At 42.0% G+C, this 24,431-nt stretch overlaps 1 protein-coding gene across 2 annotated transcripts in view; it reads right to left on the bottom strand.

Moving 5' to 3' along the window:
- FAP (fibroblast activation protein alpha) overlaps positions 1-24,431 on the bottom strand; it is a 619,508-nt gene that overhangs the window by 523,224 nt on the left and 71,853 nt on the right. For both annotated transcript variants that reach the window (XM_085645424.1, XM_085645423.1), the window contains 5 exons: positions 19,969-20,063; positions 19,767-19,841; positions 10,973-11,025; positions 10,806-10,878; positions 365-485 (listed from right to left, as the gene is read on the bottom strand). In XM_085645424.1, the coding sequence (XP_085501550.1) occupies positions 365-485; positions 10,806-10,878; positions 10,973-11,025; positions 19,767-19,841; positions 19,969-20,063 (417 nt within the window). The remainder of the gene's footprint in view (positions 1-364; positions 486-10,805; positions 10,879-10,972; positions 11,026-19,766; positions 19,842-19,968; positions 20,064-24,431) is intronic.

The raw sequence follows: 24,431 nt of genomic DNA, 5'->3' as shown, positions 1-24,431 counted from the left end.
CAATGTCGTCAAGAGCCTCGACCTAATATGTAGCAGGTAGTGGAGATTATTTGGATTGAATAAGACCACCAGTTCTGTGCTGGTGCCTGGTTCAACCTCAACTTGAAAAGTACCCATAAGGTTATTGCCTTCCACAAATTGTTGGAGCTGTGTGAATCATAACTTTTCCAGTAGTTTGCTAAGATATTGTAAGAGGAAGATTGGTAGAATATTATTGAGATCGTGAGAATCAAGTGTATGTCAAAGGTAAAGTGAATCGAACAAATCCTTGGTGATGGCATTAAAACTGAACACACTATTTTCGAAGAATACATAACTTCACATGCATTGCCTTCATTGGATAGAATTAGAATAAATAGGTTACCTTCATACACCCAGTCAGGAATTCCATTATATATTTCATTTTCTTTCCCATTATAGGTAACTTGTACTGCTGGTTCATCTGGGTTCTGCTTATAATATATATTGTTTCCATACACATATGCCTAGCAAAGAAGGGTATTCTGTTAGTACTTAACACATTTGAATCGAAAAGTACATCAAATTATATTCCTAATAAAGCCAAAGCTTTACCTTAGCATAAACATCTGCATGGTCATTTGTCAACATCTATAGCATGTCTTTTAAGAAGATCAAATCCATCCAGTAATCTTGAGCACGTGCGACTCTCTGTTGATCACTCACTCTCATTTGCCAAAAAGTGTTGCAACAGATTCCAAAAATGGCTTTACTGAATAATCAACACCCCGTTCCATTTTAACATTATACATTTATGCAAAGTCAAAGATATTAATGAAGTTGATTATCAAAGCAAGTTTCTTTTTTTAACAAGGAAGCACCTGTGGCAAGCAGATGAACCTCACCTCTCTAACACCAATGACCCACATAATGTTGAGACAATTTGAAATTGGCAACTACCTTAGTAGGTGGCAACAAGCAATAGTAAGGCAAAAGAACATGGTTTTAAAATTCACATTACATTAACAAAGAAGGTCCCTGACAGTGTTTCAAAGAATTGGCTGGTACTAAGCATCAGCATGGTACTAATTCCTATTTAATGAAATGGCAGCAAAACATTTCTGCGATGCACCAATGAAAAAGAACCTTTCGCAGAGGGAAAAAATAGATATGATGGTAAGAGCAAGATGAACATATACAAATAAAGCTTAATTAATTTCCAACTATTGCACCAAATAGGCTGAAGAATTACCCTTTTGGCAAAGATCTAATGATTCTTGGTGTAGAAAGAACTAGTAGTGAATTAGGCGTCTGTGCAAAAAAGAAAACAGATATAAAAGATGCCCAAACCTCTTCCAAATCCTAGTAAGTCAGGATCAGTTAGGTCAAAAACGTTACGTGATAAACAAGAAACTGGCCAACCAAAAGAACAGGGTTGCAGAGGGAGGGCAAAGAAGAAAAACTGATTGTATGCTAGAGTTATCGTGCTTCTAAAATGTCATAGCCAGACTATTTATTGCCAAAATATTGTTACCAAGGTACATATAGTGAAGTATAAGTTTAATCGGGTACCTAGGTTTAACTCCACATTTACGTTCCTTGAAGAGATATATGTACATTGTAAGAGGGATAAGTATGTGGATTTAAATATAGTTACTACATAGTTACCTGTATAGACATACATTGACAATGTTTCTGCAGCCCATATTCTGTCTACAGTACTTTGGTAGCATGATATTTAAAGCTCAATATTCAGGGAACATATAAAAAAAAGACACAAATATTTATAGGGCACAAAACGAAGCAAAAAAATCTGGTTAGTAGAGATAGGAAATGCTTGTATAGATGAGAAAATAGAAAATAAGAAAATAAATAAACAAATGTTTTTTGAGATTAATGGGCACAAAAACATGCAAAAAAGACAGAACAGATGGGCAGCAGATAGGGGTCTATATAAGGCTTTCTAAGTATTGCAAAAATAATTGAATTGGGGGACAACAATCAGGAGCAAAGACTGCGAAATGTACTGAAACAGACAGTATAAAAATATCAGGTAGGTGGGGTTATTTCTCTGAATGCAAAAAGTACATCAAATGAGGAGAATGAGGAATAAATATCTGATGAGTTAAAGGATGACAAAAATGGGAGCATGGAGATCTCCCTTAGTAAAATAGGAATAAACAATTCAATTTTTAGGGAAAGTAATCATCATCTTGATTATTATATAAATACATACATTTTGTAAAAGCAGATGCGTTATCTCAGGATTGTTATGTTTCACTTCATATACAAACATAATGTTCAGCTTTATGCATATTGTAATTTTATAGGAAGGCACGGAGGCTAATATTATGCATATCCTCTTTATTGCCACACACAGCACCAACTAGACCGCGCCTTTGTGTGTGTAACCAGCAGAGGATGCCAGGTACAGTACGAGTGAGGTGACTGCCTGCGCTCACTTGATTTGCTATGATTTGAAGCTGGCAGGTGCATAACAATGTAGGCGCGTGCGGCTTGCCAGTAAGAGTTTAATAGATAATCACAGTCTGCAGTGTCTCGCTCTTGGGGGATGCAAGCCCATTCTTTAACAGCTGTGCAAATGGAGTTGCCGTAGGTGTCTTTTAACGCGGGCAAATATTTTGAATTGGGCAAAATATAGGCAGCACTATTGTTTATTCGGCGGCCATATTTTGGGCAAACATACATCATTTTTTCTTGTCAGTTTCATCATGACATCAGCTGATGGGAGGTGCAGGCGGTGAATGCTAGTTAATGAGTTTTTTTAAGAGAGCTGATTCAGAAATTATATAGGAGTAGTGTCAAATTTGAGTAAAACAATCCTAGGCCTGTGTATTGAAGTAGTGGAGGTCATTATGGAAGGAATTACAACAGGTGAGCACACTTTGGATGACAAGACACAGGAATGTGTGAATAAGGCTGTTTCTTCTTTGGCTAGTCAATTGGGGGAAAAAATGGATGATCGCTTCGAGAGGTTAGAAAGGAGGATTAATAAAAAATGAAGATGAACAGTTTTGGTCTGTTGAGAAGGTTGCTGTGAAGGTGTGTGGATTGAATGAGGGTCGTAAAGTGACCAAAAAAAAAGGAAACATTTACTGGGACACAAAGAATAGAACACAAATTTGAAAGGTCATTACGGTCCTAAAGAAAGAAAACAGTGGGCAACTTAGTTGGAGTTGTAAGCGAAGGCAATAAAGGCCACAAAAAGGGGTCACAGAGCAGTGGCTTGTGACAGGTCATCAAGCAGTGGTGACATTATAATTACTTGTTCATATGATATGGGGGATACACATAATAAAGAGACCTATGGAAAAATGCATAAAATATTCTTGGAAGGCAAGGAACAAGTAAAGCATGTAAAGGATTCTTTGTGAGCACTTGTTTGATCTTCACACAATTCAGCACCGTTTATCTCCACAGTGGGTTCCGGCAGACCACGTAGTGGGGTATGTGGAGTTTTGGGTTAGGCGGAGATGCATGAGGAGGTGAGAACTAGATTATGTTCTGAGTGTCCAAGACCATCTTTATCCAACATAGTGGCTTATACCCCCGAATTAGATCTAAAAACATTGGCTTTCTAAAGCATGCCAGGACGTGACCCTAGGAGAAGTCTGGACAAAGTTTTGAAGGGCTGTCAAGTCAGATTGCTTGATGTATTTGGTCCCTTAACCAACATCATTGATATGTGTGAGGAGGCATATTTGCATGAGACATCTGTTGATGTTCAGGAGATGCACCAATGGGTACAGCATGCTGTATGTTTATTAGAAACTGCAAAGCAGCCTTATGTGTTGAGAGTAGGAAAAGTATATTGATGCAAATCAATCTGGAACCAAGCAGTACTTGCGAGTAAGGAATCAGGGCTAGAAGCCAAGGGTATGCTCTTTGGGGAAGAGTTTGTGAAGGAGATGGTAAGGTATGCAGGAGCCTTTAATTTCATACAAATGGTTCAAAAGGATATATGGAAGGTTTTTGTTGGGCCAGGAGAATGAAGGGTCGATTTCCCTGCCGAGAATTTGGGATCATGCAAGCTTCATTTTCGTGAGGATATAGACCCTCAGGATATCAATTGCAAGGATTTTTTCCTCAAATACAGAGAGGAAGAGGAAGATCTAGGGGAGACAGAAGAGCAAGAGTACAACAAGTTATGCTCAGAAAAAGACCCTCTGTGTACTCTAATAAAGCTGGGTGGCAGACTTGCCCACTTTTTAGAATTATAGAAGGAGATAACTGCAGATCCTTGGGCTTTGCAAACAATACAGGGTTGCCAAATAGATTTTGTGGGAGTACCATTGCAGGTAAAGTGGATGAGGGTGTTAAGGTTTTCTGAAGAAAAAACTAAGATGGTAAGTCATGAAGTGGAGGAACTTTTCAAAAACAGAGCAATGGAGAGATCAAAAATGATTCAGTTGGTTTTGTAAGAAATTGTTTTTTAGTGGAGAAAAAGGACAAGGGAATGAGGCCAGTAAATTTGAGAGAGTTGAACAATTGGGTACAGTACAATCACTTCAAGATGGAAGCTATTCATTTGTTGAGGGACCTGTTAAGGAAAAGGGATTGGCTGATGCGTCTGGATTTGAAGGATGGGTATTTGACAGTCCCAGTTTGTCGGGAGCAGAGAGACTTTCTGAGATTTCAGTGGAAAGGAACAATGTGGAAGTTCAAAAGTCTCCCGCTGGGTCTGACAACAGCTCCATGGTGCTTCACAGAGGTGATGAGACCAATAATGGCCTGGCTTCAGACGAGAAGTGTCCATTTGATAGTGTTTTTGGGTGACATTTTGATTATGTCGGAGAGCAAAGATTTGGCTCGGAAGCAAACGGTGATGACAATACCAGTATTGGAGGACCATAGGTTTGCAGTGAACAGGAAGAAGTCATGTCTAGATCTGTGTCAGGAGATTTTGCTTGAAGGGTTTCAGATTCAGAAATTGGAGTGTGTGTTGAAGTTACCAGTGGAGAAGGTAAAGACGATTCGCAGAGAGATAAAGAGGATGTTGCTGTGCAATTGGGTCTCATTATGGTAGATAGCGAGGATGCTGAATTTGTTGTCAGTGTCAATTCTGGCAATTTTCCCTGCCCCTTTACACTTTCCAGCTTTGCAGAGGTTGAAGGCGAGGTATCTTGTAAATATCTTGCAAATAAATAAAATGAATTTCATTGTGTGTGCTGCATCGCCATTTGGCGATGCAGCGCGCGCAATGAAATTTGTTTTATTAACTTATTTATTTACATTACTCCGGTCGGCCGCAAGCCAGAGTTTACTACCCCCACCCTGTCCCCGCCCCACCGCCGCACAGAACTCCCTCCAGGAGCCGCTACTAGCCTCTGTGCCTTGTCATAAAATTCAGATTTTCCACAGGAGGGGTGGGTAGAAAATCATAATTTTATTAAAGACATAGAGGAAAATATTATCCCACCCTACTGTTGGTGCCCACCCTTTAATACCTGTTTTTGTGTTTCAGGAAGTAATTGAGAAGATTGGAGAAGTTTGGGATTATTTCTGCCATGGGAATTTGTTGAATTTGGAAGACGGAACTGTTTCTGTTTATTCCCAGCAAAAACAGAAGGAAGATGGCTGCTTGGTTAAGGATTATATAGTTAATTAGACTATTGTAAAGAGTCCTAGTCTAAGTTATAAGTGTAATGTTCTAGTTGCCGCTGTGAGTGTCAATAAAGAGGCAATGCATAATATTTGCCTCCGTGTCTTTAATAAAATCATGATTTTCTACCCACCCCTACTGTGAAAAATCTGAAATATCTCTTTAAAACAATTATCTGTTGTTGAAAGGAAGGTTTTGAAAAAAGTATATTACATTCATCCCTGCATTATCAGGTGACAGGTCTCAAACTCAAATTCAGCTTAACAAATTTAATGAGCTTTAGAAAATGTCAATTAAGAATCAAGTAAATTAAGTTAAAAATACATTCTCGTGCCAAATATTACTATTCAGCAACTGTCTGAGTACAAAACATGTATTGCTATAAACACCAGCAATGTCTGCAAACACCAATCATTCTATTGAGAAATCTATTCGGGAAGGTATTTATGGTCCCATAAGCTTAACATTCAAAAGCTACCAAAATATACATATTTGGTAACTAAAGACTTTTAGATGCCTTAAAACATTTCTGGTAGGAGGTATCATGATCATTTAGGATTTCCTTGAGACTGCACTCCAGAGATTCACAAGAAGACAATACGATTTAAGTGCATAATAGACTAGAGAAAATCTGAGGATTGTGTGAAGAATCATGATTTAAGTGAAAGCTTTGGCGAATATCACAAAGTAATTGATGTATCAGTGCTGCAACTGAGATTACACATGCATGTTTCCTTTAAACATACTTTTTAGGTCTCGCCTGAGCCAGCGCTTTAGCGCTGCTCTCGCGAGAGCTTTTGTAAGTGGGGGATCTGGAAGTGCAAACGAGTGCTTTCAGGCCTCCAAATACAGTGCATGTGCGCCGGGCGCGCGCACCATTTGGCAGCCTGCACATCATTTGCTTTCACTTTCACGGCCGCACGGCCGCTTGTTCTATTTGACACTCTCTGTACCTTTCAAAGTTGATGGCATTAGCTTTGGCAGGCATCTAAAGCTTTCTTAATACCAGATCAAAAAAGAAACTTTGCAATAGAAATGTAAGCCTATGCATTCAGATTGTGCTTGATGATGGGGTGGAATATTATTCTTGAGGGTGTAATAAAGTACGTTTTCAACAATAATCTACCTTTTCATTTTTATATTGCAGTGAATATTTCCCAGTAATATTTTTTCATTTTCTTCGCCATATTATTGAGGCTGCCTAGTACTCGAGTAACTTTAAATTCACAAGTTTAAAGCAAGGTTCGCTGCACGCTGTATCATATCCCACCAGAGTCCCGTAGAGTGCTCTCCCGCCCCTAGAAAGCCCCATGCCACAGAGAGAACAGTCTCTATTCACAGTAGAGAGAGTACTCTTTCTGCAGTCCCCCCTTGCTTTAAACATATCTAATGTTTTATTTAGTGCTGAGCCCTGCCGTGCATTGATTTTCCTTCCAGAGAGGTAGAACCGTTAACTCTGCATTCTTCCAGGCGACTGTAAATCTCAGAGACAGCTCCTTCTCCAGACACCGCTTTATTGCACCATTAGTTCAGGGCCCTGAAGCTCTGCGATGTTAAAAGAAGGAGAGGGAAAAAAATGCTGGAGTTTCTGTTAGTGTATATTTTATTTAGGTTAAAACTACTTTTAAATGGTAACATCCAGCCACCCCCATATAAATATCCTCTTCAGATGTAACCGAATTGTGTGACACACACACAACCGCAAAATATGAAATTTCCAATCTCAAACTGTTTTTTATTTTCACGCATTCTCATCTTTGGTCATTGATTCATTCTATGAATTTGCTTAATTCTCTAATCTCCCTAGTATTTCTCTCTAGTCTGTCTTTTTTTTCGTGCATTTCCTCTTTATTTGTTTTCACTAATTATTTTCCAGTCTTTATTTTCTCTTAACATTCATTCTCTTTCTGTTTTTTCGTTCTATGCTTATCTTTCTACCTATCGTTTTCCTTTTATCTCTGCCTTCCTCGTTGCTCATCCTTCTATACCCCTTTCATTTGCTCTTTTGGTTTTCATGTTTCTCTTTCTTTACTACTCTCTCCATCTTTCTTCTCTACATTCCTTACTTTGTTTCGTTCTTTCTTTTTTATTTCTAGTCTTTTTCCGGATTGTTTCCCTCTCTTAATTATTATTTTTCTTTCATTTGGTTTCTATCTATTTTGTTTCTCCTTCCTGTTCGTCCTTGCTCTTGCTTCGTTTTTTCATCCCTTTTATTTCATTCTAGGCTACGTCTCTGTGACCTTTGATTTTTCCTTCTTCCTTTCTTTTCCCTTTTTTTATTTCTCTTGCTTCTTCCTTTCATTTTCTGCTTTCCTTTTTCACATTTTTCTTATTTCTTACTCATCTTCCTCCTCTTCATGTTACCTTGTTTTATTTGTCTCTCCTCTCTTCTTCCTTTTCTGTCATTTACCTTTTCTCTCAAATTTTCTCTCGTTTCTCTTTTACTTTCTTTTTTTTAGTCCTTGCCGATTGTTTCTCTTTTGTTACATCCATACAGGGCCGGCCTTTAGCATGGGTAAGCTGGGCACAGACCCATGCTGCCAATTTTCTGATGGGCGCATGGAGCTGAGTGCATTAAGGTTCTGTCAACAGCAGCGCCCTTCTCATCTTGATCCAGCCCTGTCCTTGTCCCTGCCTGTTCATTTATCTCTGATTGTACAGTAGTTTTAGTCCTTCATTATCATAGGGCAGGTGATGTTTTTAATACCCTCCCTTGTTAGCTCCCTTCACGACAGTCATCAACAAAACCATCATCTCGGTGATTTTGGCGAGCTGGGGAAGGTGGGGGAGGGTCGGGATGTTTGTATTCAGGGGCCAGTCCCTGCTCATCCAGGTACTGACCAGTGAACACAAAAGGAAACGCTTGCGGCCTCATTGAATTCACTGCCATAGCAAGGGCGCCACATTTCTCTCTGCCCACGCCCAGGGCGCAATCTTAGCAAAGGTCGACTCTGCAGCCCCATACTTTCCTCTCACTATCTCTTTAGCTTATTTTACAGCCAATTCGCAGCGAACTCTAAAAAAAGTTTCTCCTTGAGCAGAAATTGTAAAGCCAACAGCAGAGCTATTTTTTCTGTTATAAGACCGTCTCTATGTACAAACCTCGCCGTGTTTGCTCTGTTCCGCGTCAACTGTCAAGTAGCCACACGCACAGCCTCTCTCTGCATCCAATGCCATGTCATGCTGTTTGCTGTACAGAACTCACTGCTCGTTTTGACGCAATGCAGTAAAGCACAAGAGCTTCCAAGTGCCGATATGGGAAGGGAGCAGTGCGAGAAGCTGCCAGGAACGTCCGGTGTGTGCCTGGACCGTCCCTCTCCAGGGCACGCGGGCGGAGGTGCTGGTCAGGCGTCATCTCTCCGGGGCCGCTGTTCGGGTGACAGGCAGCAGATGCCGTCCCACACACGAAGAAGTCTATGGTGCTTGTTCCATGCACACATCTGGCTCAGCTGCACGTGTCAAAAGGAACTACATATCACCTGCAATTATACTACACAATACACGTGTACATCTTATGGCGCATCAGTGCAAGGGCAGGTGTTTGTTGTGTATGGAGTGTCTATTATGTGTGAGTTTGCTTGCATGGTGTGTGCGTGTGCCGTGTGTGGGTGTATGTGGGATGACGACCTTCTAAAATCACAACTGTGTATGTGATGAAGTGGTATGTGGTGAGCAGCATGTGTGCTGTAACGTGTGTGTTTTGCAATATCTATTTTTGCATATTACATATGAAAATATTACTTTTGTGTTCTGTGCGTAGAGCCTGACTGTGTTAGATAGTTTGTGTGGTTGTACCCTATTTTGAAAAGTGTGTGTGATTAAACTGGGTATTGCGTGTGATATGTTCTTCTTAATAGAACATGCCTGTGAATTAGTGTATCATAAATATGCGTGTGGAGAATACCAATGCCTCTTTGCGGTAATTACTCGTGTTTATTTGTATTGCATGAATTGTCTTTGCCTCTTAAGGCATGTGTCCGCATCACAGTATACGTTTGTAAGCGTGCACAGGGTCGGACTGGGAACAGAAACCGGCCCTGGCAAACTGCTCAGCCGTGCCCCCCTGGGGTGACGGGGAGCGCAGCTGAGCAGTTTGCGAGGGCCGGTTTCGGCCGATTTTGTTACAGGGGGCCGATATTGCCGACCCCCAGTAACAACAAGCATTTGCAATGCAATAGGTCTCGCATTTACACGAGTTTAAGCAATTGGCAATGTAAATGACAATGCCTTTTATTTATGTTCAAAAAACAAAAATAAAAGGCATTGTCATTTGCAATGTCAATAGCTCAAACTCGCGTAAATGCGAGACCTATTGCATTGCAAATGCTTGTTTCAGTTTAAGACCGCTCTTTCATGTTCTACTCGCCATTTAACCACAATATGAATAGCAGGATGGTACTTTGTACTTTCACAGCTTAGAAGGAGCAGATATTAATTTACATACATTGCTTTGTATAGCATTAATACTGTTTGCTTCCCACCCCACTCCTTGTGTAGATGTTTTGACATATATCATAAGTGTGTGTTCCTTCCATGACTAACTGCCTTTCAACTGCATTTGAAAATTTGTTCACCTTCACCACATTCATGACTCTGTTTCAAGTGAGTTCATAAGTTCATTTTAAAGCAAACGTTTTTGAGAATTTGGTAATATTTGAAGAACCAAACAGTGGTAGTGGGATTTCCCTTCTTCCTGCTGAGCAGTATATAGATCATTATATTGCAGTATGTATCCCTGAAGAATGTACACCAACACTTCTGGCACCTCCAAGTCCCTAATTCACTTTGTTCAATGGACAACAATTTTAATTTTCTTCTGATAATCGCTATTGGGGTTGCAACACTTTACAATTATTAATGACTTACATGTTAACTGTCGGTATTGCCACTATTTAACTGTCTCATTTTTATTTGAAGATAAATACAATATAAGTAATGTGAAAATTATCCTTTCTTTCAAAGTGGGCAAATTATTCTTCCCAATATCATGCACTTTATGCTACCAGTAGAACAGCAAAATCTAGTTTTTCAATGAATCGTTACATTATCATTGTAGCATTTACTATTTCAGGGAGGTTTGGGGCAGCTGGAGATTTATTTTAATTCAAGGCGTAATAATAATTAAATGTTCACTAAATGGATACCTTAAGAGATATCAAAACAACTGACTAGCATTTGTCTAACCAGTATACTTTATTTTACATGACAATATGAACCAACTCACCAGTTTATGACCAACAGGCGACCAGGCTATATACTGGATATTATGTGGTAGTTGATTTGTTGTTACCAAAACGCTAAACAGAACAAAATGTTGTCAATATATTTTATTGTCACATAACATTACTAAATAATTACTGTAATGGAAAAAAGATACATAAAAACACTGACCCATTCTCAACATCATAAATGTGATAGGAAGCTGTGTACGAATATCTCCATCGCTGTAACGATAAGAAATGCACAGAAAAGAAACGATTAAAATGTATAAAAAAGAATGGTGGAGATTATAATGCTTCTTATGATTGAACTTATGAAACTTTAATTAGACAATAGTTATTTTCCGTAGTCGTCTTCAAATGTATTTTTTTCTTCAAAGTCTCTTCTGGGGCCGTCTTGCATACATTGCACTCGTGCAAATGTGTGCCAATATTTCCAGGTTAGATATGTCCACAGACATTTTTGCTCCACCTGCTTCGGCACTGTGGGGCATATTATCAAGAACGGCGTTAAAAAATTTTGCCGGTTTAGCGGCAGGAAACTGCTGATCCAAGATCTGAATGGCATGTTAAAAACAGGCAATGGCTTACTGGGCAGACCCAAAGAAGATAGTTGCTGAAGGGGGCTGACTGATATCCCACCAAATGTATATTTTGAATGTGACGATGACATGGTTTCTGGTGCACAGCCAAAACTCTATGTGGCCACACCTTAAAAGTTCTAAAGGGCCACCTGTTGCCACAGAGAAAACGCAATCCAAGGCTCTACTGATACTTAACCTCCACTTCGGCTGCAAATAGCTCTGTGAAAGCCAGCACTTTCAGGAAAAGAAAAGGGCTTTGGGGCCAGGTGCATCTTGCAATTTGCTCCTCGCAAACGGGCCGATTCTGCGAATCTGTAACACTGTTACCGAATCACAAAAGGGTTTGCTATTCGCTATTTGAAAGGGGCATGTTTAGGGTGTCCCATCCAAAGAGCGAATCCTAACAGTATGTATGAATGTTTTGTGACCGTGAATGCGGTCGCAAAACATTTGCATATTACCACCTACTTCAAGTAGGTGGTAACCATTCGCAAATGGGACCCCTTCCCCTTTGAATGTTAGTTAAATCATTTTTTAAGAGTAGGCAGTTGTACCACAGAATTTTCATTTTTTTCTAAAGGCATCCTGTTTTCTTTTAACGAAAACGGGCTGAATTTAAAAAAAAAAAAGAATTGCTTTATTAAAAAGAAATCACAGACATGGCAGTCTGGTGAGCCCAGCAGACCACCATCTCTGTGATTTTTGCGATTCCTAGGGGGTCGCATATTGCAACCAACCTTATTAATATTCATGAGGTAGGTCATATGCAATCCCCTAGGAATCGCTAAAAGTGTTAAGGACACTTTCATGCATTCCGTTTTGCGATTTCTTTATTGCGAATCGCAAAGATTCGCAATTAGGAAAACGTAAAACAGGACCTTCATACATCTGACCCTTGGAGATTTATTTATGTAAAATCCCTGTAAAGGGACAATGACAAATTCTCGTTGATTGCATCATCAAGAGTGATTAAAACAAAACAAATGATACAAAATGCAATGGCAATACTGAGGACCTAATTTTCACCAAGTACCAACAGAGATGAGCTTTAAAAAACACTTTCTCAAAGCGAGAGAGAGAGAGAGAGAGAGGGAGAGAAAGATTGAGTGTGAGTGTGTATATATGTGTGTGGTTGTGTGTGTGTATCTGAGAGAGAACGAGAGACGCCTACACACACATACAATGACATACCCAGAAATACCCACACGCTCAGGCACAAACACAGACACCTATGGTCTTGCAGGCATACTCTTGTGTACTCACACATCTGTGTCCCAAGCCGGCTGAGCAAGGGCGTGAGCCATTCCCATTGACAACATATAAAGTGGGCAGCTGACACAGGTCATGACTGAAGGAATGTCGTGTACTTAGTGCTACACCATGTATAATTGCATGCAAGAATAACGACTACGGCCACTGAAGCGGGAATTTTACATTTTCTTTTTTAAGCTGTCTATTGTCGCGTTTTTACTTTCTGTTAATTTATTTCATGAAATGTTTTTTTTTTTCTCTGTGTTTTACTTCCGATTAATTTAATTAATTACATGTTACTATCGTTCTGTTTATAATTGTGCATGTTCTCATAAATCAGCCCTCGGGCAATTGTTAACACTATCTTCACGGTTGTGTGTTTTTTTTAAATGCACACACTTCTACTTTGGTTGGCTTATTTTTTTGCTGCATCTCACAGCTAGATTGTTTGGGCATTGAAAATAATAAACAAAACGCAAACATAACAAAATAGCGAGAATTGCAGATACGGATACAACAGGGGTTAATTTGTAAATGAATAAGTGGTGGTTCCCAAAGCACTGTTCAGAAGCCCGCGGATGGAGCTATTAAATGCCGGCGTGCCAACAACAAGGCAGCATTGTGTTGAATCTATTTCATATCGCTTTAATCCACTACCAAACATTCTCTGCCCCTTGTACTTCACTTGGGCATGTTCCTGCTTTCTTCTTTTGTGACGGTTTTTCCGTCTTTCTCCTACTCCTTCTTTCCTGTTTGTGTGTTTTCTTCCTGTTGCTACTGGAAAATGTCTGATGAGGAAAAATAAGTGCCAGTCACCAAAAATGAGTGTTGGTTGCCCACACCTACACCCACCTGCTCAAGTTAAGTATAGCAAACACGAGCAGAGTCTATGTATGTCCAGTCCCTCGTGGGTATAGTCTCAATACATGCTGAGGGCATGGGTATTGTGTATAAGGAGTGGTAGACATCTGCATCCTGTGCACAGTGCACAGTGGTCCGAGCCACGTGCCTCATCCAGGTCGTTCTAAGAGCAAAATTATTGGTTCAGATCATGCTCAAAGATCAGATACTTTACTCACTTGCCCGACATAGGGTACTGAAGGCAGAGATACCATTACAAGACATGTCAAAGGCTATCCCATTCTCGAAGTGCCCTCTTAACATGTTCACAGGTTATACCTAACAGGCTCTGACAGCAGGGGTATTGTCACAGGTCATAGCAAAGCAATCACGCCCTGTGCTCAGTGCCCCAGACATGAATTAAGTAGCTAGTGTCTGCTGGGAAAAGTCACAGACATGCCTATTGCCCAATAGGAATGATTGCATGGGTACTGATTCCAGGTGTCCGGGGCACAATGAATGATAGATGGTCACAATCTGTGCCCATTGTGAATTGAGAGCAAGGGTGCTTCAGTCAGTTCCTGCACCCATCGTTTGCTAGATGTAGCCAAATGAAATGTCCAGCTCGGTCGGTCTTCAGGGGTACTGGTACACCAAAGTGGCTGAAATCTTTGCCCTGGCTCCAGTGCCTTGTCAGCCCAGGTACAGGCTGTTCTGAGGGTTCTGAGGCCACAGTACTGCACACAGATATAGAACTAAATTCATGTCATGTTTCCAGTGCGATCTGGGCAGTGCTTTGCTCAGTGTCTGCCAGGTATTTCCAACACTTATTAACAAAAAGGTGGTACCCGTGGGGGAAGTGTAGCCTTGGACTTCCACGGCAATGATAATGTAGAAAAGTATAAACAGATTCTATTTCAACAAGGCGGTTAGTGCATTATTATTTTTTTATTATAGGCCAAAATGGCACACCGTTAATATGATTCATTTTTGCGTTAAAAAAAATATATACAAATGTGCTCCTGTAGATTGGCAGCACAGTGAAAGTGAGTAAAGTGACTAAATAGTGCGCTTGTGTTATATGCAAAATATATACACATGTGAATGATTGTGACTATTAGAACTGGGGGTCTCTAGTTGGCAAAGGTAGGTACCTTTGACCAAATAGGGACCCTTGCTTCTAAGTCAGGGAAAGGGGATTACATTCCTGGAATACCCCTGCTCACCCCCTTGGTAGCTTGGCACAAGCAGACAGGCTTATCTCAGAGGCAGTGTGTTAAGCATTTGTGAACACATACAGTAATACAGTGAAAACACTACAGATGGACACCACACAGGTTTTATAAAGATAAGTATTCTTTATATAGACTTAACACAAGATCCCAAACAACAAAAATCCACAATACTGTACTCAAAATCAATCAATCAATCAATCAATTAGGGGTTTATATAGCGCGCTACTCACCCGTGAGGGTCTCAAGGCGCTTGGGGAGGGGAGGAGAGACGGCTCCGGATCAGTCGAAGAGCCAGGTCTTGAGGTCCTTCCAGAACGTGTGCAGGGTCGGGGAGTGTCTAATGTGCACCGGGAGCTCGTTCCAGGTCTTGGCTGCGATGTATGAGAAGGCTCTGCCTCTGGTTTTATTTCTGCGGATGCGGGGAATCTCTGCCAGGGCGAGGTTGGCGGAGCGGAGGTTTCTCTTGGGTGCATGGAAGGAGACTCTCTCGTTGAGGTATTTGGGTCTGATGTTGTTAAGGGCTTTGTAGGTGTGGGTGAGGAGTTTGAAAGTGACTCTCTTCTCGACGGTGAGGCAGTGCAGGCCGCGCAGTTGTTGGGTCATGTGCTCGTGCCGTGGAGTTCCGAGTACGAGTCTGGCTGCGGCATTCTGGATGGTTTGGATTCTGTGTAGGAGAGTTTAGTTGATTCCGGCGTAGAGGGCGTTGCCGTAGTCAAGTCTGCTGGTTATGAGTGCGTGGGTGACGGTCCTTCTGCAGTTGGAGGGGATCCATTTGAAAGTCTTATGGAGGATCCGAAGGCAGTTAAAACTGGAGGAGGCAACAGCGTTTATCTGGCAGTTCATGTAGAGGGAGGAGTCGAGGATGATGCCGAGGTTTTGGGCATGGTCGGTGGGGGTGGATTGGGTTCCGATGGCGGACGGCCACCAGGTGTTGTCCCAGGTGGTGGAGCAGGGTCCAAGGATGAGGACCTCAGTCTTCTCTGAGTTGAGCTTCAGACAGCTGTCCTTCATCCAGGCTGCCACGTTCTTCATTCGTTCCTGGAAGCAGAGTCTGGTGTCTTTGGGATTCGTGAGGGAAAGGATGAGCTGGGTGTCGTCGGCGTAGGATACGATGCTGAGTCCATGTTGTCTGACGATGGCAGCGAGGTGGGCCATGTCGATGTTGAAGAGCGTAGGGCTGAGAGATGATCCCTGTGGGACTCTGCAGTTGATATTGCTGGGTTCGGAGAGGAAGGGAGGGAGGGAGTCTGATCCTCTGCGTTCGGCCGGCGAGGAAGGATTGGATACAGTCGAGGGCGGCTCCTTGTATTCCTGCGTCATGAAGTCTGGCTGTAAGTGTGCGGTGTGAAACGGTGTCGAAGGCCGCCGAGAGGTCTAGCAGGATGAGGGCCGCCATGCGTCCCTGGTCCAGAGGCATGCGGATGTCATCAGTGGCGGCTAGGAGGGCGGTCTCGGTGCTGTGGTTGCTGCGGACTCCAGATTTAGAGGCGTCTAGGATGGAATTATCATCGATGAAGGCGGTCAGCTGGGTGTTTACGAGTCTCTCGGAGACTTTGGCCGCGAAGAGGAGGAGAGAGATCCGGTCCGTGGGGTCTACCGTAGGTTTCTTGACTTAAAAGATGGTAGAAGTAATGGCAGGCCTGAGACTTTATAGGCTGCTTCTGTTGGTGGCACAATCAGTGCTGCAAGCCCACCAGCAGCATTTGATTTACAGGCCCTGGGCACACATGGTGCACTATACTAAGGTCTGATAAGTAAATCAAATAAGCCAATCATGGAGTCACTAATCAATACATCAATTTAACATAGGGAGCCCTTGCACTGTGGCACTGAATAGCAGTGGCACAGTGCCCAAAGCATCTAAACCAGCAGAACATATCAAAAACAGAGGAGGCCATCAGTAAAAAATGGAAGGGAGACTCACGCCAATGGTACCAGGTCTAACAGTGACAATATGTTGTTTTAAAGGGCACTAGAAGTATTAGTGTCACTCGAAACAATCAAGATTTAAAACCAGTCCACACAGAGTTTTTTTGTCAATGCTTCGACCCCTTAGTACAATTATTTAAACCAGGTTCATCATCAGGACAGAATAAGAAGGGGAGACACCAGCTAGTTAGGGCAAAGATACCGGTAAATATGGATGTATCTCAGGTAACCCAAAGGAAATTCTCAGCTACCTGTATTATTTTAACAATGGACTGTGCTGATTATCCTTTCCACACTGTTCCCTCTACTGTTTAGTAGGAGGGCTCAAAGAACAGTGCACAGAGTACTCAGATCCCCTTGGGGTAATGGAAAATGAACTCTCATTGTACGCAATAGGAAGAGATCTGTTCTCTCTCAGGGCAAAAGACCGGGACGCAAACTTTTGCAACCATAGCCAATGGAACTGTAAGGGTCTGTGCTCTCTCAGGGCATAAATCCCTGGCAGCAGACTGAGAATCTTAATTCTCTCTTATTATCAAGAGTGCAGATCCTAGAACAACCATTCATGTTTTTCACATTGGACCCGCTATCCCTGATTAAAGTGACCGCTTGACAGAGAGTCACTTCACGGAAATGCACAAGGTAACAGTTAATCATGGCATGTGGTTTGCCGACAGGACCCGGTTGCCACGACCGCTTGGCAGAAGGTCATCAAAGCATGGCCGTGTTGGCAGCATCTGTCTTCCAACAGGTGCACGAGATGAGGAACTGAGTGCAGGATATGAACAACGGTCATATCCAGTGCCTGATGGGCATAGCTACTATCTATGGCCAGTAGGTATTGATATCATATGTACTAGCATATAGTATACTGTTGGGAGTGACTATATTGTGTGTGATGTACCCCCAGGTTTTTGCCTTGAATGTTTTTACTAACTCTAGAACTCCAGTGTTAACCTGCCTGTGCCCCCTCTACCAACAAGAGAAATTGGCATCCGCCTAGTTGGCATATTTAGCTTACCTATAAACTCCTAGTATATGGTATTTAAATGTACTCAGGGCCTGTAAGTTAAATATCAACAGGGGGCTTCAGCAGATACTGCGCCACCCACAGCAGTGACAAGTAAACATGACTGCAGGCCTGCCATGTGCAGCAAAGTGGTGCAGGTTTTAATTGCAAATTTGGCTTGTGAAAATAAAACTTTTTTGACGCCCTAAACCCTCCTTTTAACTATTAAGTCACCCCTAAGTAAGCCTTTCTACTCATTAAGTAGGGTGCATGGTATTTAGGAGAGGACATGTACATGTTTAATGTTAAACATGTCCTTAAAGTGAAAAGGTGCAAATGGTTATTTTAACGGTAGCAGGGTTAGCTGTTTCATAGGAAAGAATTGGGATCAAATATTTTATGCAATATTGCTATCCCTACTTAGGAAACAGCTACAGAGTCATTCTTGGACATTTTAAAGTATTTATTACAAAACAAATTAATTGGTAAAGTTGTATTGTAATAAATATTCTAGAACAAGTACTTTTAAACCCTGCCTAAAGCCTCTGGAACCCATTTGCATGAACTTCAACTGTCACCTGGGAGTGGCATCCCCTTGTTAATGAAGTGTGACCTCCTCTAGACAGTAGTAGCTGCTTGTGGAACCAAAGTCCCTGGTGCTGTCATCTTTTCTATTCTGTATGGCAATGCTTAACAGTGGATATGCTATAAGGACCTGCACATCGTAAAGTATGCACTGTAATACGATAGATTATTATTCACAATTGTATTGGGTGCTCGCAAATCACCACATACTCATCCACCTAGAGTAATGGTCATCTCAAAGAATAGAAAATTCCCAAGATGTTACAATTCATAAAACAGGCGATGCAGCACACCACAATAGTCCCATACACCCCACAAGCCAATAATATTTCCGGGTGTAGTCCGTTAGTTGTAAATGTTGTTCAAAGCACAAAACCAATATCCGTTTTTGATATCACTGGATATATAGTATTTATTCTGTGGAAATCAAATCGGTATCCATATTTTCACAGCGCGCTGTGAAAATATGGATACCGATTTGATTTCCACAGAATAAATACTATATATCCAGTGATATCAAAAACGGATATTGGTTTTGTGCTTTGAACAACATTTACAACTAACGGACTACACCCGGAAATATTATTGGCTTGTGGGGTGTATGGGACTATTGTGGTGTGCTGCATAGCCTGTTTTATGAATCTTTTCTATTCTGTCAGCCTTTCATCCTTCTAATGCAGGTAAATTGTGTATCATTAAACTAGTTAATAGTAAGACCAATTATTTACAAAGTTTTTAAACAATTGAAGAACAGTAAATACAAATAACCTGTTGGAACTTTTGCTGTTGAACACCCACCACAATGCCCATGGAACGCCTACCTTGCGCAGAGTAAAGTGACGCAGCAATTTGCGCTGCTTTGCATGACTCAAGATTTATGTGGCCACTCAAAGCCTAGCAAGCTGGTTTTGCGTGGCTTCATTAATTTGACTCAGAGCCTTGAGTCATTCGTGCACCACTGTGAGGTGCAAACGTGATGCATGTCTCATAAATATGCCCCTAATTCTGAATTTGCTGTTCTTTTAGCTTCTTGAAAATTGCTTAATAATTTAACAGTTTAACTCAGAAGCCTTTATTCTTTATGCAATAGCCAAGAGTAGAAAAATACTGAACAGCAGATATAAGCAGTATAAAAAAGCAGAGTGATACTGAGCTACTTCCACCACCTGCTAGAAATTTGCATTCTGAAATAAAACATAATGCCTCAATTCATTGTAATTGGTAGTGCTTATAAAAAGTAAAATCCACATTTGTGCTAGATACCAACTACTATATAACAGTACATTCTCACTATAGTAACGTCTTCGTGGCAGAGGCATAACGTAGACCCCAGCAAGCCCTGTGGTGCAGGACCAGGCAACCTGCAATTTGGAACCCCTATCTAAACTGGTCAGGGAGACCTTGCCATTATGTGTAACTCCAACACTTATTATGTGTTCCAATTGATATCAAAGCTGGATTGTAAGGAAATTAGAACAACACGATTAGATACACAGAAAGGGTATTTGCAGGTCAAAAAAGGATCAACTGTACCTTTAAGTAATTACTTTCCAAGTATGCATATTTTTGATCCGCCGACAGTTGATAATTTGAAGCATTGACACTGTCCTGCAGATTCAAAAAGCAATTATTTTCAACTGTAGTAGCCACATTCATATGAGTGCTGCATAAAATCGATGCAGCACCAGTTCTTATTTATTGTAATTTATCTAGAAATGTGTAAATATATGCTTACAAAAGTTATATTGGCCAAGATGGTGTTCTTTTCCCCGGTTTCAACATTGTGAATTAAAACATTGCCTTCACTGGATTTGTGCAAATATTCATGTTCTACAAAAAAGAAAAACAAATTGCATTGCTGAAACAATTAAAAGTAACTAAAAATTCAAGCGAACTGTTTCACAAAGTATATCACTATTTGAGAGAAATTAAGCATAACATAATGATACATATATGTAGCAAACATAAATCGAAATACCTGACTATGTTGTTTCTGGAGTTTTGTGAAATTTTGTGTGGGCCCGAAACACAAAGGTAAACTTACACTTTTGTGTAAGTTTACTTACAAAGGAATTTAAGAGTAGTATCTATCCGAGCGTGGAGCCTCCGCACATAAACAGATAGGACAGGCCTATCTTTTTATGTGCGGAGCGGGCATGGATGTCATTTGGCAGTAGTCAGGTGTCGCAACTGTGACCTCTAGCTTGTTCCCTGCTACTCCTGGCACTTCCTCTGTGACCCCTGGCCTCAGTGAGGAAAACCCTTTTGCCTCGTGGGAGGCCTGGGGTTGCAAAGGAAGTGCCAGAAGTAGTAGGGAGCAAGCTAGGGGTCACAGATGAGGCGTCTGACTACTCCTAAATGACGTCCTTGGGAGCAGTGCGAGACTGGCCATATGGAGCTTAGGCGTTTCCCTGGGAGGCTGGAAGGGTGGTGGCCGGTTTTGCAGCAGTGGGTGATGGTTTTGTTACTGAGGGCCGGTTTTGCACGAGGGCTGCAATATCGGCCCCCAGTAACAAAAGAAGCAGTGCTTCACTCTTACGTGTGCTCCCCTTCTCCTACAAAATTGCCAGGGCTGCTTTGAGTTCCCAGTCCAGCCCTGGTGCAGAGACTCCGCACTCTTAAGGATACTGCTGGTAAATTACTTTGTGAGTACTAAACAATCCTAAACTAACACAAATGTGTAGGTTTACCCTAGTAATTCAGGCCCTCTATGCCTGTGAGTGTGTGTGCACGGGTGTGTGTGTGCGTGTGTGTGTGAAACGTGTGTGTGAAAGTACTTGTGTGTCTGTATTCTGAAACAGACATTAATGTGTATACCTTTATAGAGATGTGGAAGAACTGTTGTTTGAGTATTTTTCAGCTTCTTTTGAGATCCAGAGAGGGCAATTTTTATTACAGCGGGTAGTCAGTGAGTGTCTTTATTGGGGCATGGATGTAGAAGAGCCTCAACAGAACAGTGCTTGCCAAGTGTTATGTACTACGTCGGGCCATTTTCGTGTGGTGACATGTCTTTACCAACTACAACGGAATGATATAGTAACACCTTGTTAGACCTGGCTTTTTCAGCGGGTTCACCACCAAACTTTTTATTTTTTGGCTGCCTGTTTTTGACCTTGTTTTTGTTGGTTTTAGGATTCTGAGCACTTTACCACTGCTATTCAGTGTTAAAGTGCATATGCTCTCCATGTAAATTGTGTTTGTGGATTGGTATTTCCATGATTGGCTTATTTAATTTACTTATAAGTCCCTAGTACAGTGCACTGTGTGTGCCCAGGGCCTGTAAATCAAATGCTGCTAGTGGGCCTGCAGCACAGATTGTGCCACCCACATGAGTAGCCATGTATATGTATCTCAGACCTGCCACTGCAGTGTCTGCGCACAGTTTTCAACTGCCACGTCGACCTGGCAAGTGCACCGTCTTGCCAGGCCCTAATTCCCTTCTTGCATGTAAGACACCCCTCAGATAGGTCCAAGGTACCCCCATGGGCAGGGTGCAGTGTATGTGAAAGGGAGGACATGCACTGGTGTGTGTGATATGTCCTAATAGTGAAATACTGTGTAGGTCGTTTTTCACTATTGAAAGGCCCACAGGGTAACATGAGAGTTTATTTGTAACACCTTACAAGCACAACTTTGCATTGGGACAAGATATAGGGATGGAGTTTAGGCTCTCGTAACTCAGAATTTAATAACACATCTCTTAGGAAAGATGTTTTTTAAATTGTGGGTTTGAAATGCCACTTTTAGAAAGTGAACACAAGGAGATGATGGACGGAGCGCTGAAACTTTTCAAACACTCACCCCCAGTCACAGATCTAGGTTTAATCCGTCATCATTCTTTAGCTCACTTTGCCACCTCAGTTCAGACACAGCTAGATGCAAATCAGTCTTGACCCTGTGCCTCATGAGAACAGCCCAGCCCGAACTACCAAGCCAGGTCTTTAACTTTCATTTGGAGAAAACTCTGTGTACTGAAACGCAGATTTTCTTGGAAACTATGGACTCTTGTGGTCTTCCTCAGCTGGTGAGGAGCCCCACTCATACGGCAGGACACATTTTGGATGGGATCTTCTCTAATGATCCTAGGATAGAGGTGAATGATCCCATCCCACTCTCCTGGTCTGATCATTATGCCATCCAATTAATTCTGCAAATTGCAGTATCTCACCTAGATCCTAATTTTAAGAACAGGGTGGAGATGAAGAGAAACTTTAGCCGCATAAATAAGGAGGACCTTCATAATAAACTTAGAAATTACTGCTGCCTCCCTTACTTGGATGTTAACTCCATCTATGACAATTTTTCCAACTGGCTTCTGGTGGCCTTGGACTCTCTTGCCCCCCTTAAGGAGTACTATGTGGCCAGAAAACGCCCTTCGGCCCCCTGGTTCTCTGAAAGGCTGAGAAAGCTTAGACAGGTATGCCGACAACAGGAAAGAAAATGGCACCGGGATCTTACCTCAGTCGAAAGGGATCTGCAGAAACTTAGATTGAGGGAATATAAGATAGCTATTAATGAGGAAAAGGTCTCTTATTATTCTAAAATAATGGAATCCATAAAATCCTCAAGGGAACTTTTCACTGTGATTAACACCCTCCTAGCTCCCACGGCTACTGCTAATACCGAGGTTTTCCAGGACCTGTGTGAGAAAATGGCATGTTTTTTTTATGCCAAAATGAAGGACATATACTCCTCCTTGGAGATGTCCAATGCTGGAGGATCAAAGTTAGATCTTCCATCGGAACCTCTGGTAGTTCCTCTGAAGGATTGCCGCTTGTGCTCCTTTCCTCCTATACTTCAAGAGGACACTGAGTGGATGTTAAGTGGAATTAGGTCTGGTTCCCCCCTGGAGCCATGTCCCCTGAAGATATTAAAACTGGGAATAGAAGCTATTGCCCCACCTTTGACTTCAATCCTTAATGCTGTCCTTACCTCTGGCCAGTATCCCACCGCGTGGAAAACTGCAGTGGTTAAACCTCTCTTAAAGAAGCTTTCTCTAGACCCTGCGGAACTAAAAAACTATCGGCCTATTTCCCTGTTACCTGTCCCAGCAAAAATCCTGGAGAAACAACTGAACCTCCATCTTAGTACCTATTTGGAGGATTATCAGTTGCTCTATGGCTCGCAGCATGGGTTCAGAAGTGAGCACAGTACCGAGACGGCGTTAACCGTTGTTTTCAACAACATTCAACAACAGGTTGACGCTGGTCATACCACCTTACTGATCCTTCTGGACCTGACAGCAGCCTTCGATACCATCTCTCCCCTTAGATTGGCTGAGCGACTCTGGGAAATAGGGATTGAGGGCCTTGCCCTTAATCTGCTTACATCCTTCCTCATGGAACGGTCACAAAGAGTTAAGACGGGCCAATTCTTCTCCGCTCCTAAACAGTTGTTCTGTGGAGTCCCCCACGGATCCTCATTGAGTCCTACACTTTTTAATTTTTATGTAGCCCCGCTTGCCAGGGTTGTAAGATCTTTCGGCCTAGAAGTGTTATCCTACGCTGATGACACTCAAATCATGATTACCATCACTGAGAGTGTCGAAGCGTCAGCAGCAAAGTTTAAAAACTGCATGCAGGCGGTGGCTTCATGGATGGTGAAAAACTATCTAAGACTCAATGGGGATAAGACTGAGATTTGAATTTTCGGGGACAAACAGGAGATTTGGTCAGATACGCTTGGATCTTGCCCTCACCCTGGCCTCAGTGCCCAAAAATGGAGGCATCATAGTGGACACCTTCCTCTCTCTGGGCCCCCAAATATATAGAACCGTTTCTACCTGCTTCGGGATGATAAGGACTCTCAAAAAGATCTTTCAATTCCTATCACTTCCCTCTCGGAAACAGGCAGTGATGGCCCTTGTGCTGTCTAGATTAGATTACTGCAATGCCCTTTATGTAGGGACAAATAAGGGGCTTCTACTTCAACTTGTGCAGAATGCCACTGCCAGGCTGGTGATGGGCCTTCCTAAATTCCACTCTGTATCGGCTACCATCAGAAGCCTGCATTGGCTTCCATTGGGTCGGAGAATTGTGTTTAAAGCCTTGTGCCTGGTGCACAAGGTCTTTTACAATATGGGGTCAGAAGGCATCAAAAAACTGTTTCGGAGATATATCCCTGGCAAGCAGCTAAGGTCTGCCTGCAAGAATCTGGTGACAGTTCCCAGGTTCAGGAAATCCAGATGGGGGGAGGGCT

Source organism: Triturus cristatus, chromosome 3_1 (genome assembly GCF_964204655.1).
Source record: "Triturus cristatus chromosome 3_1, aTriCri1.1, whole genome shotgun sequence".
NCBI classification, from domain to species: domain Eukaryota; kingdom Metazoa; phylum Chordata; class Amphibia; order Caudata; family Salamandridae; genus Triturus; species Triturus cristatus.
Note: the sequence above shows the minus strand (reverse complement) of the source record. Positions and strands in the feature narration are given on the sequence as shown.